The sequence below is a fragment of the Perognathus longimembris genome, chromosome 20 (assembly GCF_023159225.1).
Source record: "Perognathus longimembris pacificus isolate PPM17 chromosome 20, ASM2315922v1, whole genome shotgun sequence".
NCBI classification, from domain to species: Eukaryota; Metazoa; Chordata; class Mammalia; order Rodentia; family Heteromyidae; genus Perognathus; species Perognathus longimembris.
The window spans coordinates 21,496,316-21,513,010 of record NC_063180.1 but is presented as its reverse complement, the minus strand read 5'-3'; the positions used below and the strand labels follow the sequence as shown (position 1 = coordinate 21,513,010).

At 50.6% G+C, this 16,695-nt stretch overlaps 2 protein-coding genes across 3 annotated transcripts; both read right to left on the bottom strand.

Annotated features, from left to right (window-relative positions):
• Nucleotides 1-350: 350 nt before the first annotated feature.
• C5ar2 (complement C5a receptor 2) lies at nt 351-3,876 on the bottom strand. Of its 2 annotated transcripts, XM_048329755.1 has the most exons (3): nt 3,746-3,876; nt 2,874-3,012; nt 351-1,921 (listed from the first exon to the last, which is right to left on the bottom strand). In XM_048329755.1, the coding sequence occupies exon 3, from the start codon at nt 1,905-1,907 to the stop codon at nt 891-893; it is 1,017 nt and encodes a 338-aa protein (XP_048185712.1). In that variant the 5' UTR covers nt 1,908-1,921; nt 2,874-3,012; nt 3,746-3,876; the 3' UTR covers nt 351-890. The 2 variants fall into 2 exon arrangements, with proteins under 2 accessions (XP_048185712.1, XP_048185711.1); XM_048329754.1 differs by lacking the exon at nt 3,746-3,876 and having other exon boundaries at nt 2,874-3,438.
• Nucleotides 3,877-8,314: 4,438 nt separating this feature from the next.
• C5ar1 (complement C5a receptor 1) lies at nt 8,315-9,676 on the bottom strand. The gene has a single exon (XM_048329992.1). The coding sequence runs from the start codon at nt 9,674-9,676 to the stop codon at nt 8,606-8,608; it is 1,071 nt and encodes a 356-aa protein (XP_048185949.1). The 3' UTR covers nt 8,315-8,605.
• Nucleotides 9,677-16,695: the final 7,019 nt, after the last annotated feature.

The window sequence follows — 16,695 nt, the reverse complement described above, 5'->3', positions numbered from 1 at the left end:
GCAAGACAGTCAAAGTTTGCAAAAGACATCTGGCGTCAGCCTTCTCCTGTTACCGACCTTGGGACTGTTAGTCAGAGTGTTGCGAGGGGCTTTTTGACGTCATGTCAGTCCCCCCAGCTATGTATAGATTAGTTACTTATTGGGGCAGTAACTTGTTCAGAGTCCAGTTATTGATTATCTTTTTTTGTTTGTTTTTTGCCAGTTCTGGGGCTTGAACTCAGGGCTTGAGCACTGTTCCTGGCTTCTTTTTGCTCAAGGCTAGCACTCTAGGACTTGAGCCACAGTGCCACTTCTGGCCTTTTCTATATATGTGGTGCTGAGGAATCAAACCCAGGGCTTCATGTATATGAGGCTAGCACTCTTGCCACTAGGCCATATTCCCAGACCTTATTGATTATCTTAATTGCCTGGTGGAACTCCTGGCACTTCAAGTATTTATCTGCTGATCTGTTGCTTGGGGAGTTTACTGCAAGAAGGGGGTTGTTTACGTCTTCCCTGGAATTCGGGTCCTTGACTTGTTTCCTAGAGTCTGCATTTTGTCACTGAGGTGAGGGGAAGCTATAGTCACATAGGCTCCAGGAATTGGCCCTTATCTAGTAACGGAACTTCGTTAATAGTTAATCACATCTATGAGAAACATATTCCAGTACACAGCACAATTGTCAAACAAGGCAGTGAAGTGTCTTACAAACAATGGCTAAAGCGGCTGAGTACCAGTACCTACTATATTAAGGCCTCACACCACATGATGAATGTTAGTCAAATGAAATTAAGACATTGTTGAAGTATTGATCCAACCATACCTGAAGCCATTTCATAAAATGAGAGCTAGGCACACACAAACACAAAAAAATGAGAGCTAGGAGATTCAACCCCAGCATCCTTCTTGCTTATATCTCCATCTCGGACATGAGGTCATTGGTGACTACTTTGCTGGTGGTACTTTCCTCCTTGTCCTGGGATTCCCTCAAAGCCTGCCGACAGGCAGCCGGCAGTGATCGGCACAACTGGGCACGCCCAAAGTACAGAAAGATAATGGGATTGAGGCAGCTGCGAGCCAGAGCCAGGCCCACGACAAAGGGTTCGACTTGCAGAGCTCGGGACAGGAGCACAGAGTTTGGAGCAGCCACAGTCAGCACTACCCCTAGGATGTGGTAGGGAGCCCAGCAGACAAAAAAACCCACTATGATTGCTATACTCAATGGCCAGTAACACGGGGCCACACGGCTCAGGAGCACACTGTGGCAGCCCACCACAAACACCAGGGGCCCCAGGAAACCAAAGAGGAAGCGGCTGGCATTGATCAGGACCTCGGTGGTGACAGAGCCACCGTAATCCATGACACACATCAGCCGGGAGGGGAAGGCCTCCTGGTGCAGGCGGCGGTGGACGGCTGAGGGGATGGTCAGCAGTAAGGCCAGCATCCAGGCTGCCCCCCGGGCCACCTGCACCCCCCGGCTCCGCCAAGCCACCACCCACCAAGGGAACCTCAGCGCCATAAGACAGAGGTCCCCGCTTAGCGCAGTCAGGAGCAAGACGCTGGCATACATGGACAGCAGGATGGCGGAGGGCAGCAGGCGACAGCCCAGCGCCCCAAACGGCCAGTGCCCCTGCCATGCGATCGGCACGGCCAGGACAGGGAGAGCCAGGCAGCACAGCACGTCAGCCCCCGCCAGGTGCACGAACCACATGGCCCATGCCCTGCGGCCCGCCTCCTTCCCAGTCACCCACGCCACCATGGCGTTGCCCGGCACCCCCAGGAGGAAGATGGTGGCGTAGAGGACCAGTGGGGCCACGTGGAGGACACTGGGAGAGAGGCAGGCGCCGTTGGGACAGTCCACAGGGACGTCTGGGAGATCACTGTAGTCCTCGTATTGGATCTCAAGGCCTAGAGAGTCGTTCTCCATCCTGCTGCCCACACCTGGATGGGACACAGCAGGAGACTCCATGACAGTTCCTTCCTTCCTTTGTTTGTTTGTTTCCAGCTCTGGGGTTTGAACTTAGGGCCTTGCCCTGGCCTGGCAGACTCTCTACCACTTGAGCCATACTCTCACCCCTTTCTGCCCATGGTATTTTCAGATCATGATCCTCCTATTTACACTTCCACAGATGACAAGCACGCTTCACCACACCCAGCTAGTTATTGGTTGGGATGGGGGAGGGGCATGTATTCCTGTGAACTTTTTTTTTTTTTTTTTGCCTGGGCTGACCTTGAACTCTTACATCACTGGAGCTATGGGCTTCAACATTCCAGGGCCTTTTATTGTTGTTGTTTTGTTTTGTTTTTTGCTGGTTCTGGGGCTTGAACTCAGGGCTTGGGCACTGTCCCTGAGTTTCTTTTGCTCGAGTCTAGCGCTCTACCATTTGAGCCAGAGCTCCACTTCTGAGTTTTTGGTAGTTTGCTCGAGAGGTAAGAATCTCTCACCAACTTTCTTGCCTGTGCTGGTTTCTAACTGTGATCCTCAGATCTCAGCCTCCTGAGTAGCTGAAAGCATAGGTCTCGGCCATCCCAAAGGACCATGCGGAGATAATCACAGACAGGAGAAGGTTCATAAGGAGGTTTATTAGTGGGGCCATAGTTCCCATGGGAGAGGGAGCTACATGGAGTCTGCACCTTATCCAGGTGGCAGCTTCTCTCTCTGGGGTAAAGGGGAAGTAGTTAGGTAGTGAGTAGAAGTGGCTCATTAGGTATGGGTGGATCTGGGGGCTAGTGGGAGGAGCTGAGGACCTGAAGACCTGAGGCTAGGGAAATGCTAACAGTAGCTAGGATGACAAGCAGGAGCCACCAGCGCCCCCCCCGCTGAACCCTAGTTTTGATCCTGTATTGTTAACACCCCTCCCACACTGAGGCCCACAGGAGGTGGAGAACTCACCAGAGGTCACTCAGCAACGTAGAGGACCAAGCTTCCCTTTGGCTCTGCGCTGGTCCCAGCTGGGTGGCTGTCGCTGGCTGTCCAGTTTCCTCTGAAGTTTGACTTGTCCTGTAAAGCTGCCTCTCCAGTTTGGCAAGTCCTCAAAGAGATGACAAATTTGATCACATGACACCAAGCCCAGGGCTACTTAAACTGTAGCCAGGAGAAGTGGCAGGCTGGAGTGACAGGGCCCAGGACCTGGCCGCTCAGGGCTGTCTGCTGTGGGCTGGCAGGCCCTGCCCCGAGCTCTAGGCAAGGCTGAGCCAACAGGAAGGGCAGAGGAACCTGAGACAGGCTTCACCCTCCCAGGTAGCCCCCAAACGCCTCGCCTTGGGGTTTTTATTTTTTTCTGTTCTTTTTTCTTGTGGTGCTGAAAATCAAACTGTGGTCCTTGCATTTGCTAAGCAGGCACTCTACCACTTGAGCCACACTTTCGGGGGGTTTGATTCTAATGATCTGAGTCTGGTATTGTACAGATTTGTTGCATCCCTAAAGTGAAAAATATGTGCAGATTGTAAAAAGTTTGCTCCAGACTGGGAATGTGGCTTAGTGGTAGAGTGCTTGCCTAGCATGCATGAAGCCCTGGGTTCCATTCCTCAATACCACATAAACAGAAAAAGCTGGAAGTGGCGCTGTGGCTCAAGTGGTGAAACCCTAGCCTTGAGCAAAAGAAGCTCAGGGACAGTGCCCAGACCCTGAGTTCAAGACCCAGGATGGACAAAAAGGAAAAGAAAAAGAAAGACACAAGTTTGTTCCACCTGCTTTGTGGCCTTTTAACAAATTGCCTAAAATCTGTGGGCTTGGGTTTGAGTTCGGGAAAGGAGCTTGCCTACCTTGCAGCCAGGGGGACTCGTGTGTGAGGCAGCTACAGAAGGACATAGCCTGGGCAGCACCCCAAGCTCCAGATGGGGCGGGTGGGCTGCAACCACCCTGGCTAATCACTGAGCCACAATCCAGACTCCACCCTGCCCGCGCTTCCTGAGCGTAATCCAGGAACTTGCTGTGCACAAGAATTTATCAGCTTGTGCCATCGCCTTGGCAATGCTTTGGTGAGACACAAGATCAGTTGACCCAGACAGTGCCTGCCCCCCTCCGCCCTCCCCCCTCCCTCCCCCCCTCCGCTCCAGCTGGAACGGAACCCAGTGTCCTCTGCCTCAAGCTAGGCAAACACTCACTGGAGATAAGAATCTCCCGAGCTGGGAGGACCCCACTTGTTGGGCTCCTGCTGGATTTTCTGGGTGCTGCTTTCCCAGTGAACCTTCAAGAACTTGGGGGCGGAGGCTCTGCCCAGCACAGGGTGTGTTTTTCCTGTCTTCTCTCCATGATTCACACATTCCAAAATTACGGACAGCCAATGTAAAGTTAGCGGCGGGGGGGGGGGGGGGGGGGGGTGGCTGAGTGGCTGTCGGGCCGACCTGCATCCCAGAAGCCTATGGTTTAGCTTCAAGATCTGGGGGTCTCAGCCTTGATTGGGTCGCCTGAAGACTAGGACAATCGTCAACTGCAACTGCTCACTGTTCCCCCCCCCATGCCCCCACACCTCCTCTGCCTCTACACAAAAGGAAAAACAAAACCCAAGTCCTAGCCCCTCCCTGGGCCCCAGCTGTCAACATGTGTATATTATGGAGATGTTTTGGGGGAGGAAGACGGGGAAGGAGGAGAGGGAAGGGGAGAGGGAGAGGGAGAAGGGAAAGGGGGAGGGGAAGAGGATGAAGAGGAGGGGGGAGGAAGAGGAGGAGGAGGAGGAGGAGGAGGAGGAGGAGGAGGAGGAAGAAGAAGAAGAAGAAGAAGAAGAAGAAGAAGAAGAAGAAGAAGAAGAAGAAGAAGAAGAAGAAGAAGAAGAACATTCTTAAACTTCATACTTCACATACTCAAACTGGGTGTGTTGGTGCATGCCTGTAATCCCAGCACTCCTGAGTTGGAGTCAGGATTGGCTAGCCTAGATTTCATGGTAAGACATTATGGAGGGAGATATTTTTTTAAAAGCACAATCATAAAATAAGTGTTTGAATATTTAGACCAAGGATCAATGTCTCTGTGTGGTTTCTGTTGCTGGCCCTGATCCTGGGTAGTTTATCCACAGTGAAAGTTCAGTCTGCTCAGGGTGATGCGGTTGGGAGGGGTTGAGGGGCTGCATCCGGTGAGGGCTTTCTTGTGGGTGGGGATCTCAGCTCAGGAGGCTGAGATCTGAGGGTCACAGTTCAAAGCCAGCCCAGGCAGGAAAGTGCACACACATGGCAGGACAGAGCAAACTAGGGTGTCCTTTTAGCACAATGGCAGGCTGCCATCCAAGGAGGCCCTTCCCTATTGACTGAGCCTTCAAAAGTCCCTAAAGTCCCACCTGCCCATCCAGAGGTCAAGTTTCTAACACTTTCTACCACGTGGTAGGATTATATTTCATCTGAAGTTCAAGTGGGAAATAATGAAGCCATAGCAGGCTTTTCTTGAGTGGTTCTTTCTCTTTTTTTTTTTTCGGCCAGTCCTGGGCCTTGGACTCAGGGCCTGAGCACTGTCCCTGGCTTCCTTTTGCTCAAGGCTAGCACTCTGCCACTTGAGCCACAGTGCCACTTCTGGCTGTTTTCTGTATGTGTGGTGCTGGGGAATCGAACCCAGGGCCTCATGTATACGAGGCAAGCTCTCTTGCCACTAGGCCATATCCCCAGCCATAGCAGGCTTTTCTGTGAAAAGAAAGTAAAGGTTTTCAACACACTGCTCCAGTAGCATGAACATGGCCATAGACAGAATGGACATGGCGGTGTGGCAATAAAGCTTTATTGAAAAACAATCAAACAGTAGGCTGGATTGGCTGTTGGCTACTGTCAAAGATCAGAAGGCTAGAGTTAGGATCACAGATGGTTAAGGCCATTGGATCTTGGGATCCTTCACTGTGGGCCTATGAGACCAGTTGATCCACAGGACTCTGGAATGTTCCCTCATACCAGATTCTTGGATAGCCAGAAGTATTTGTGAGAGGTTAAGATTCTTTTTTTTTTTTTGGCCAGTCCTGGGCCTTGGACTCAGGGCCTGAGCACTGTCCCTGGCTTCTTTTTGCTCAAGGCTAGCACTCTACCACTTGAGCCACAGCGCCACTTCTGGCCATTTTCTGTATACGTGGTGCTGGGAAATCGAACCTAGGGCTTCATGTATGGGAGGCAAGCACTCTTGCCACTAGGCCATATCCCCAGCTCCGAGATGTTAAGATTCTGTAGAAGTTCTAAAGGTCAGCTGAGGCAGCCTGAGGTCTACGTGCAGTGCACTGTCTGTCTGTCTGTCTGTCTGTCTGTCTGCAACCCAGGGCCTCACACTTGCTAGGCAAGCACTCTGCCAGTTGAGCTACATTCCCAGTCCTTTCATTGGCATTATTACTTTTTTTTTTTTTGACACAAGGTCTTGCTACCTTTGCACCACTGGTCTCTAACTCCTGATCCTCTTGCCTCCTCTTCGTCCCTCCTCCTCTCTCGAGTAGCTGGGATTACAGGCACCACCATGCTCAGACCCTTTGTGTCTCTTGCTTGTCCTCTGTCAAACACAAAGTCACACTGCATTGCTCGTAGGGTGCTGGCGTCTGGAGTTGCACCCTCCAGGGTACCTGTGAGGTCCCTTGGCATGGATGGAAGCCCCCCAGGAGGGTGGGGGGGGACCAAGTGTGCAGGACAGAGGGGTGGCAGGAACAGAGAGCATGGAGGGTTGTGGGTAGGGAAGGAAACATGTGACTTGACCCAGCCATGGCCTCCAGGCCCTTCCTCTCCCACTACTTCTCCTTTCAGACTTGCTGACCTAGCACATCTCCCATCTCCCACTTCTAGCACCTTCCCTAGAGGGTGGGGCTGTCAGCTCCGGGTCAGCTAAGGATTTCTAGAAAAGGATGGTGGGGCCCAGCTCTCAGAGTCTAGCACCTCCCTCATGAACAGGCTTGGGGAGAGCACGGACTCTCTGTCAACTGAGTCCTCCTACCAAGCAATGGCAATGGTGGCCAGGAACGAAGGTGGAGTGGGGTGGGGGGGCACAGAGAGGAAACCAGGTGGTCTTCCTGGAGGAGGTAACCCTTTGAGGAACGCAGAGTAGGGGCAGAGATGGTCTGGAAACCAAGGCATTGTGACTTGGTGGCATGGGGTAGCAGTGCTGACTACTCAAGAGGTGGGGACAAGAGGATTGTGAGTTCAAAGTCATACCTGGGAATGTTGGTGAGATGGTGTCACAAAAAAATGAAATAAGGGGGCTGGGGATATGGCCTAGTGGCAAGAGTGCTTGCCTCGTATACATGAAGCCCTGGGTTTGATTCCCCAGCACCACACATATAGAAAACGGCCAGAAGTGGCGCTGTGGCTCAAGTGGCAGAGTGCTAGCCTTGAGCAAAAAGAAGACAGGGGCAGTGCTCAGGCCCTGAGTCCAAGCCCCAGGATTGGCCAAAAAGAAGTGAAATGGAAACAAAAAGTTTGGGGGTATGGCTCAAGTGAAAGAGTGCTACACTATAGTGGGAGAGGCCTTGGACTTAATCTCTTGTATGACAAAAACAAGAGAAGAAAGAGAGGGAGGGTGTTTGGTGTAAACCAACTGAACAACTCATGAGGGGAGAGGGAAAGGGGGAGGGGGAGGGGGAATGAGGGAGGAGGTAACAAACAGTACAAGAAATGTATCCAATGCCTAAGTATGAAACTGTAACCTCTCTGTGCATAAGTTTGACAATAAAATTTTTTTTTAAAAGAGGGAAGAAGGGAGGGAGGGAGAGAGGAAAGGAAGGAGGGAGGGAGGGAGAGAGGGAGGAAGGAAGGAAGGAAGGAAGGAAGGAAGGAAGGAAGGAAGGAAGGAAGGAAAGAAGGAAGGAAGGAAGGAAGGAAGGAAGGAAGGAAGGAAGGAAGGAAGGAAGGAAGGAAGAGGCTGGGAATGTGGCCTAGTGGTAGAGTGCTTGCTTAGCATGTGTGAAGCCTTGGGTTCAATTCCTCAGTACCATATAAACAGAGCCAGAAGTGGTGCCCAAGTGGTTGGGTGCTAGCCTTGAGACCTGAGTTCAATCCCCAGGACTGGCAAAAAAGAAAAAAAGAAAGAAGGGAATAAAGAAAAGAAAAGAGAGCCAGGTGCTGGTGGCTCACACCTGTCATCCTAGCTACTCAGGAGGCTGAGATCTGAAGATTGTGGTTCAAAGCCAGCAATGGACAGGAAACTCTGAGACTCTTATCTCCAAATAGTCAGCAGAAAGCTATAAGTAGAGCTCTGACTCAAGGGGTAGAGCACTAGTGTTGAGAAAAAAAAGAAAAAAAAAAAGCTAAAAGACAGTATCCAGCACCAGATCCTGAGTTCAAGCCCCAGGACCAGCACAAAAAAAAATAAAGAACTGAAAAAGCTGGACACCAGTGATTCACCCAGCTTCCCAGCTTCTTGGGAGATCAAGAGGATCATGATTCTAGGCCAGCTAAGACAGAAACATCTAGGAGACGCCATCTCATGAAGGGGGGGGGAGGGAATCAGAGGATTATGATCCAGGCATGCACCAGGGCAAAAAAGCAAGATAGCATTTCAACACTAATGCAGGGAAAAGGGTGGGAGGCGTGACTCAAGTAGTAGAGCACCTGCCTAGCAAGCAGGAGGCCTTGAGTTCAAACTCCAAGACCAACAACACAATTGAGGGGAAAGCAAGGTGGCAGGAAAGGAAGAGGGGAGCCCCAGCGTGTCTACGGAGGCCCGGAGGCTGGACTTCACATGGCCTGGGTCTTCTGGGAGGAGGAGTCCAGCGTGGAGCGCGTGCAGGACTTGTCCCTGATCAGGGACTCCTCGGTCAACACGTTGCGGAGGACAGAGTGGAGTGACTTGCGGAGCCGGACCAGAAAGTCCCAGCCAGCTATCACGTAAATAATGGGGTTCACGCAGCAGTTGACATAGGCAATGGAGACGCACAGAGGGTCCAACATGGTGACCCAGGAGAAAAGCCATGAGGAGTTATTCAGCCAAGCCAGCATGGTTCCCGTCACCTGGTAGGGCAGCCAGAGGATGAAGAAGCTGCTCACCACGGCCACCACCACCTTGAGCGTCTTGGGCGAGCGCGTGGCCTTGCGGCTCCAGGTCCGGAGCAGCAGGAAGGTATAGCAGCCGCTGAGCATCACCAGAGGCAGCACGAAGCCCAGGAGGAGGCGGACGACAGCCACCGCCTTCTCCACAGAGTCACCGTCCAATCCATAGTCGGTGCCACAGACGACTCGGTGGGAGTACCAGTCCACATGGATCGAGCGGTAGTGGAAGGAAGGGACAGTCATCAGGAGGGCCACAACCCAGGCCACGACACAGGCCACCCAGGCCATGCTGGCCCGGCGGAATTTCTGGCACCAGATGGGTTTAAACACCAAGAGGAGGCGATCGGCGCTGATGGTGACCAGCAGCAGGATGCTGGCGTACATGTTAAACAGAATGAGGGACGGCAGGACGCGGCAGCTGGCCATCCCAAAGTCGTTGCTCCCGAATGGCCACTCTCCCCTTTTCACGACTATGGCAAACAAGACGGGCAGAGCCAGGCAGGATATGAGGTCGGCCACCGCCAAGTTGAAAAACCAGATGGCATTGACAACTCGCCTGATGTCAAAGGCGGTCACCCAGATGACGAGGGCATTGCCCGGCACCCCCACCAGGAAGACCAGGGTGAAGATGATGAGGGCGAGAATACTGGCCGGAGGCAGCTGCGGTGGTGCAGAAGTGCCGTCCACGGGGCCAGTGGGTATCCCGGTCCCGTCAGGGTAGTCATAGGACTCAGGGGAGTCAGTGATCATGTTGGCCATGGCTCCTATGGGGTTAAACACACTCTCAGCACTCAGACCTCCAGCACAGGGGTTTGTATTATAATTATTACTATGGGATGAGCCTGGGGCTTGAACTCAGGGTTGGCGCTCTACCACTTGAGCCACAGCTCTACTTCTCACGGACTTTCCTTCCCCATGTCTGACTTTGAACTGCCATCTTCAGATCTCAGCTTCCGGTGGCTGGGATTACAGGCATGAGCTCCCCCGCCCTTGGCTCCAGTCCCCATTTTTCTGTAACTTTGAAAATATTTCAACACAGAAACTTAACATGTTGAAACATTTCCTTCAGTAATTGGCCTTTGCTTCCCTGTCCCCTACTGGCACCTCATGCCTGCTCAAGGAGGCTCCACCTCAGATATTTGAGTGTCCCCTGGAAGGGCCACAAGAAATCACTTTTCAGCTGGGTGCCAGTGGCTCATGCCTATCATTCCAGCTACCTAGGAGGCTGAGATCTGAGGTTCACAGTTCAAGACCAGCCTGGGCAGGAAAATCTATGAAACTCTTATCTCCAATTAATCACAGAAAAAGCAACAAGTAGAGCTGAGGTTCAAATGGTAGAGCACTAGCCTTGGGCAAAAAGAGCTCAAGGACAGTCCCAAGACTGACTGGAAAAAAAAAAAAAAAAAAGAAGTCACATTTGCAAGTGTCCACCATATCCTGAGAATGACTCAGACCCCAAAGGAGGGACCGCTCACTCCCTTTGGCCCCTGAAAGTGACACTTTCTTCCCCGCATGAGATCACCCTGTCCTCTGATCCTGTTGACTGCATGAGAACAGAAGAAATGCTGCTGATTCTAACTCTGTGGTTTCCTGCCTCTCCATGATGTAAACAGGTCCAAATGTTTTTGCCACTGGGAGGTTTTGGGGTGTGGTAGTATAACAGTGCCCACTTGTAAGCCCAGCACTGGGAGGTTGAAGCAGGAGGATCTTGAGTTCAAGGCCAACCTAAACTACCTAGTGAAATCTTGTCTCAAATCAAACAAGGTTGGAAACAACTGAAGTATCTAGCAAGAAGGGACTGGAGCAGAAAACCATAGCACAGCTAGGCAACAGACAACCATGAAACCATCAACAACAGGAGGAACTGGTCATGCACAAGGATGTAAAGTCCACTAATATCTAGCACCAAGTAGAGAAGGCCAGGACAAGGAGGGAATGATGGCAGCCGCCTGTAATCCCATCTACCTGGAAGGTAGAGGTAGGAGAATCACGAGCTGGAGGCCTGTCCAAGGCAAAGTTAACAAGACTGTGTTTCTAAGAGAAGACATACAAAAAAAGGGGGGCTGGGAATGTGGCCTAGTGGTAGAGTGCTTGCCTAGCATGCATGAAGCCCTGGGTTCGATTCCTCAGCACCACATAAACAGAAAAAGCTGGAAATGGTGCTGTGGCTCAAGTGGTAGAGTGCTAGCCTTGAGCACAGAGAAGCTTGGGGACAGCATCCAGGCCATGAGTGAGCTCAAGCCCCGGCACTAACAACAACAAAAATAACTGTATATATTGTGCAGCTTCATTGGGGATTCTAAGCGTTGATTTTTTTTCCAGAATTTGTGCAGTCGGGGCTGGGAATATGGCCTAGTGGTAGAGTGCTTACCTTGCATACATGAAGGCCTGGGTTTGATGCCTCAGCACCACATATATAGAAAAAGCCAGAAGTGGTGCTGTGGCTCAAATGGTAGAGTGCTAGCCTTGAGCAAAAATAAGCCAGGGACAGTGCTCAGACCCTGAGGTTCAAGCACCAGGACTGGCAAAAAAAAAAAAAAAAAAAAAGAAGAAGAAGAATTTGTGCAATCCTGGTAATGGGACATCTAAGCACTATTAACCAGAAATACTTTTTTTTCCTTGTGTGGATCCTGAGGCTTCAACTCAGGGCCTGGGCTTTTTGTCCCTGGGCTGGTTTGCTCAAGGCTGGTGTTGTACTACTTCAGCCACAGCTCTACTTCTAGGTTTTGGTTTTTGGGTTGTTGTTTTTTTTGTTGTTTTGGTTTGGTTTTCTTTTTGCTATTCCTGGGTGCTGTCCCTGCACTTCTTTTGCTCAACACTCTACCACCTAAGCCACAGCCCCACTTCTAGCTTTTTCTGTTTCTGTGATACAGAGGAATGGATCCCAGGACATCATGCATGCTAGGCAAGCGCTCTACTACTGAGCCACATTCCCAGCCCTTCTGGCTTTTTTGGTAAATTAAAGATAAGAGTCTCACATACTTTTCTATCTGGGTTGACTTTGAACCACTATCTTCAGATCTCAGACTCCTGAATAGCTAGGATTACAGGTGTGAACTACAGGGCCCCAGCCCCGGCCCTTTTTTTTTTTTTTTTTTAAGTAAAAAGGAATCCTTCAGAGCTTTGAGGGGAAAAAAAAATAGAGAATTGCTCACACCTTGGAGTTTAGAAATCCAGTGATGTTGGGGCTGCGGATATAGCCTAGTGGCAAGAGTGCCTGCCTCGGATACACGAGGCCCTAGGTTCGATTCCCCAGCCACCACATATACAGAAAATGGCCAGAAGCGGCGCTGTGGCTCAAGTGGCAGAGTGCTAGCCTTGAGCGGGAAGAAGCCAGGGACAGTGCTCAGGCCCTGAGTCCAAGGCCCAGGACTGGCCAAAAAAAAAAAAAGAAAGAAATCCAGTGATGTGTGCAAAGATGTACATGTAGGTAAAGTCACATTTTTGTTGTTGTTTTGCTTTAATGTTTCGTTTTGGGCTCAGGGTTTCTGTTTTGTTTTAGCATCTTGCTATGTAATCCAGACTGGACTTGAACTCACAACCTCCCTCTCTTAATCTCCTGAGAGTTTACATTACAGGTAGGAAGTACAGTACCTAACTACAGTCTTGTATTTCTTTTTCTTTTTTTTTTTTTTTTTGTCGTCATTGGGCTTGAACTCAGGGCCTGGGCACTATCCCTGAGTTCTTCAGCTCAAGGCTAGCACTCTACCACTTGAGCCACAATGCCACTTCCAGTTTTCGGGTCATTAATTGGAGATAGGAGTCTCACGGACTTTCCTGCCCAGGCTGGCTTTGAACTGTGATCCTCAGATCTCAGCCTCCTGAGTAGCTAGGATTACAAGCACGAGCCACCAGTATCCAGCTCTAACTACAGTCTTTGTTGGGTTTTTTTTGCCAGTCCTGGGCCTTGGACTCAGGGCCTGAGCACTGTCCCTGGCTTCTTTTTGCTCAAGGCTAGCACTCTGCCACTTGAGCCACAGCGCCACTTCTGGCCGTTTTCTGTATATGTGGTGCTGGGGAATCGAACCCAGGGCCTCATGTATACGAGGCAAGCTTTCTTGCCACTAGGCCATATACCCAGCCCTCTAACTACAGTCTTAAAGACAAAATAATTAGAAAGGCGTTAAAGCTGCATTGATTAAGGGTGAAACCTCACCCTAGAATATTATAATGTCAGTACAAAGGAGGGCTTCATCTCCCTAGAAAGACATGGAGATTCCATGCCTTCCTCCTAGTTTGTTTGTTTTTATATTTGTTTTACATTAGTAAATGAGCCGTGCTAGCACAGTGACTCAAATGCAGAAGGTACCCCAGAAATGCTAGTTAAGAAACATTAGATGCTATTCATGGGATAAAGCAGGATACAAAAAGAAAAGCCAACAATAACTTACTTCTAGAAGATTCCATCATAGAATGGTCCCTGAGTTCAATTCCTGAGCACCACATAAACAGAAAAGGCAGGAAGTGGTGCTGTGGCTCAAGTGGTAGAGTATTATCCTCCAGCAAAAGGAAGCCAAAGACAGTGCTCAGGCCCTGAGCTCAAGACCCAGGACTGGCAAATTAAAAAAAAATGGTCCAGAGGTATGGCTCAGAGAGTCATGCAGCTGCCTAGCAAAGGAAAAGCTGGATTCAAACCCAAGTACCACACACACACACACACACACACACACACACACACACACACACACACGTAAAAATAATAAAAAGGAAGGAAAGAGTGAGAGAGAGAGAGAGAGAGAGAGAAACACAGAGGCTCTGAATTCAAGCCTCATAACAGCCACAAAAAATAAAAGTCATGCTGTTTCTTTAGCTGGGTGCTGGTGGCTCACGCCTGTAACCCTAGCTACTCAGGAGGCTGAGATCTGAGGATCACAGTTCAAAGCCAGATGAGGCAGGAAAGTCCATGAGACTTTTTTTTTTTTTTTTTGCCAGTCCTGGGCCTTGGACTCAGGGCCTGAGCACTGTCCCTGGCTTCTTTTTGCTCAAGGCTAGTACTCTGCCACTTGAACCACAGTGCCACTTCTGGCCATTTTCTATATATGTGGTGCTGAGGAATCGAACCTGGGGCTTCATATATACGAGACAAACACTCTTATCACTAGGCTATATTCCCAGCCCTCCATGAGACTCTTATGTCCAATGAACCACCAGAAAATGGAAATGGAGCTGTGGCTCCAAGTGGTAGAGTGCTAGTCTGGAGCTGAAGAGCTCATGGATAGCGCCCAGGACCTGAGTTCAAGCTCTACAACCAATGGGCTGGGGATATGGCCTAGTGGCAAGAGAGCTTGCCTCGTATACATGAGGCCCTGGGTTCGATTCCCCAGCACCACATATACAGAAAATGGCCAGAAGTGGCGCTGTGGCTCAAGTGGCAGAGTGCTAGCCTTGAGCAAAAAGGAAGCCAGGGACAGTGCTCAGGCCCTGAGTCCAAGGCCCAGGACTGGCCAAAAAAAAAAAAAAAAAAAAAAAAAAAAAAACAAGCTCTACAACCAAAATCAAAATAAAACCAAGAAGATGATGAAGATGATGACAGGATGCCAAGAATGCCAGGGGAAGCTGAAGAGTGACTTTTCTCATGACAGCCTTTTCTTCCATTGTAGTATTTCACAGCAGAGAAAAAGGCAGCCAGGTAATGATAGCTCCCATTCTGGAAGCCATTTGCTTGTGTCAGATCTCCGGAATATGTAGCAACCTCTCAAGTTCCTCTTTCACCACATGAAGCAAGGCTTGGGCGTCCCTAACCACAGAAACAAAACTGTGGCTGAGCTGGTGAGGTGCTGGGACCTGAGGTCACACACACAGAAGGGGACCCAGCTTCTGTCACCAACCACAGAAGGATGCAGGTCATCCCTGTTTCTTGCCTGAGCCTCAACTTCCTCTCTCTGGAGCCCCGATTGATAGACGCCCCGTGCAAGTAAATCCAGCACCAAGCTTTGACTATTCTAAATTTCCATACTTTTTGAGGGGCTGGAGATGGAACCCAGGGCATCGTATGTGCCTCCCAAGTGCTGTAATTCTGCATTATTTAGGATTTGTGTGTGCACCAGTCCTGGGACTAGAACTCAGGGCCTCGGTACTGTGCCTGTGCTTTTTTTCTACTCAAGATTGGTGCTCTACTCCAGACGGAGTTGAACCACATGCTAATGGACACGGGGAACCAAAAAGCTGCAGACAAGCTCATCCAGAACCTAGATGCCAACCACGATGGGTGGATCAGCTTTGATGAGTACTGGACCTTGATAGGTGGCATCACCAGCCCCATCGCCAACCTCATCCGCCAACAAGAGCAGCAGGGAAGCTGCTAGAGGCCCTACCCAATACCCTTCCAGGTCCTGACCCCCGTCCCAGCCCTAGTGCTCATCTCAGGCTCCCCCTCAGCCTCTTCTGCCCTCTCAGCCCCTTTCTTTCCTTCTCCCTCCAGCCCTGCTCCTGCTCCTTGCTGAATAGCTGAGGGAAGATGTTAGGGTCCCCTTGTGAGTGTCTCAGTTTGGAGGCGTGCTTCCCTGAGGGCCTCAGTCCCTGGAGCCAATATGCCCTAGGAGCCTCTCTATGAGATTTCAATGCTGTTTGGGGACCCTAAGAGTTCTCTCACTTCTTCAATCCATTTATCTGAATAACGCCTCATGTTCCTGTCTGATGCCTGCCTGACTCTGCGTCTGTCCTGACCTTCGGAGGTCAGTTTGCTGCTTGAGGTCTCCTGACAGCAGCATCCTCTCCCCTTTCCTTCAGTTCAAGCCCCTCAGCTCAATGGAAAAGCACTCCGGAGCGTCTCTTCTAGCTGCCTCACCCTGGGAATGAATAAGCTGAGCTTTGCTGAGCCTCCTTCCTCAGCTCGGCCACTGAAGTAATGGCAATAAAGGCTGGATTTGGAATTTGTACTCCTTTCACCTTGTCCCTTTATGATGCTCATTAAACCCATCACACACCTTGGAGAAAAAAAAAAAAAAAGACTGGTGCTCTCCTACTTGAACCACCACTCCACTTCTGGCTTTCTGCTGTTTAACTGAAGACAAGAGTCTCATGGATTTGTCTGCCTGGGTTGGCCTTGAACAGTGATCCTCAGATCTCATTCCCCTGGGTAGCTAGGATTACAGGCATGAGCTACCACTCCCAGCTCATTATAGGAAATGGAACTCAACGATTTCCCACCTGGGAACTGTCTGTGACCCCCAGCCCTACACGGCAGCTGTGATTTCTACCATTTCCTGACAACTTCATTCCTTGCTCAGACCCCACCCTGGACTGGATTAGGGAAAGGAGGATTTCAACTTCACAGCCAGCCTGGACAAAGTCAGTGAGACCCTATGTCAAAACCAAAATGGCAAGCTGGGTTTGATGTGGCATGCCTGAGATCTCTGAGACAGAGATTGGAGGATTAAAGTCCAGGCTACCTGGCGGGGGGGGGGGGGGGTTGCGAGGGGGGGAGCAGAGAGCAAGACCCTGCCTGGAAAATGACTACAATAAAAAAGGTGAAAAGGGTTTGGGATGTAGAGCATCTGCCTAGCAAGCACAGGGCCCTGGGTTCAAATCTCACTCGGTACTCCTTCCCTAGCAAAGAATGCAAATAAAAGGGCTGGGGATGTGGTTCAAGTGGTAGATGTGCAAAGCCCTAGGTTCCCTCCCTAGAGTCCCTTCAAAGAATAAAGGGGAGCAACTCACACTTACGGTATTGGGGCTCCTCCTGCTCCGCGATGACCAAGTCCTCCTCCTGTCAGCTGAGCTGCGGGTTTTAAAGCATGAGGGGCAGACACGGAGGAAGGAAGTGACTGTTTTTCCTC

Bases quoted from the DNA above. Each gene is read 5' to 3' on its own strand.
- C5ar2 (XM_048329755.1), bottom strand. From the start codon at position 1,907: ATGGAGAACGACTCTCTAGGCCTTGAGATCCAATACGAGGACTACAGT.
- C5ar1 (XM_048329992.1), bottom strand. From the start codon at position 9,676: ATGGCCAACATGATCACTGACTCCCCTGAGTCCTATGACTACCCTGAC.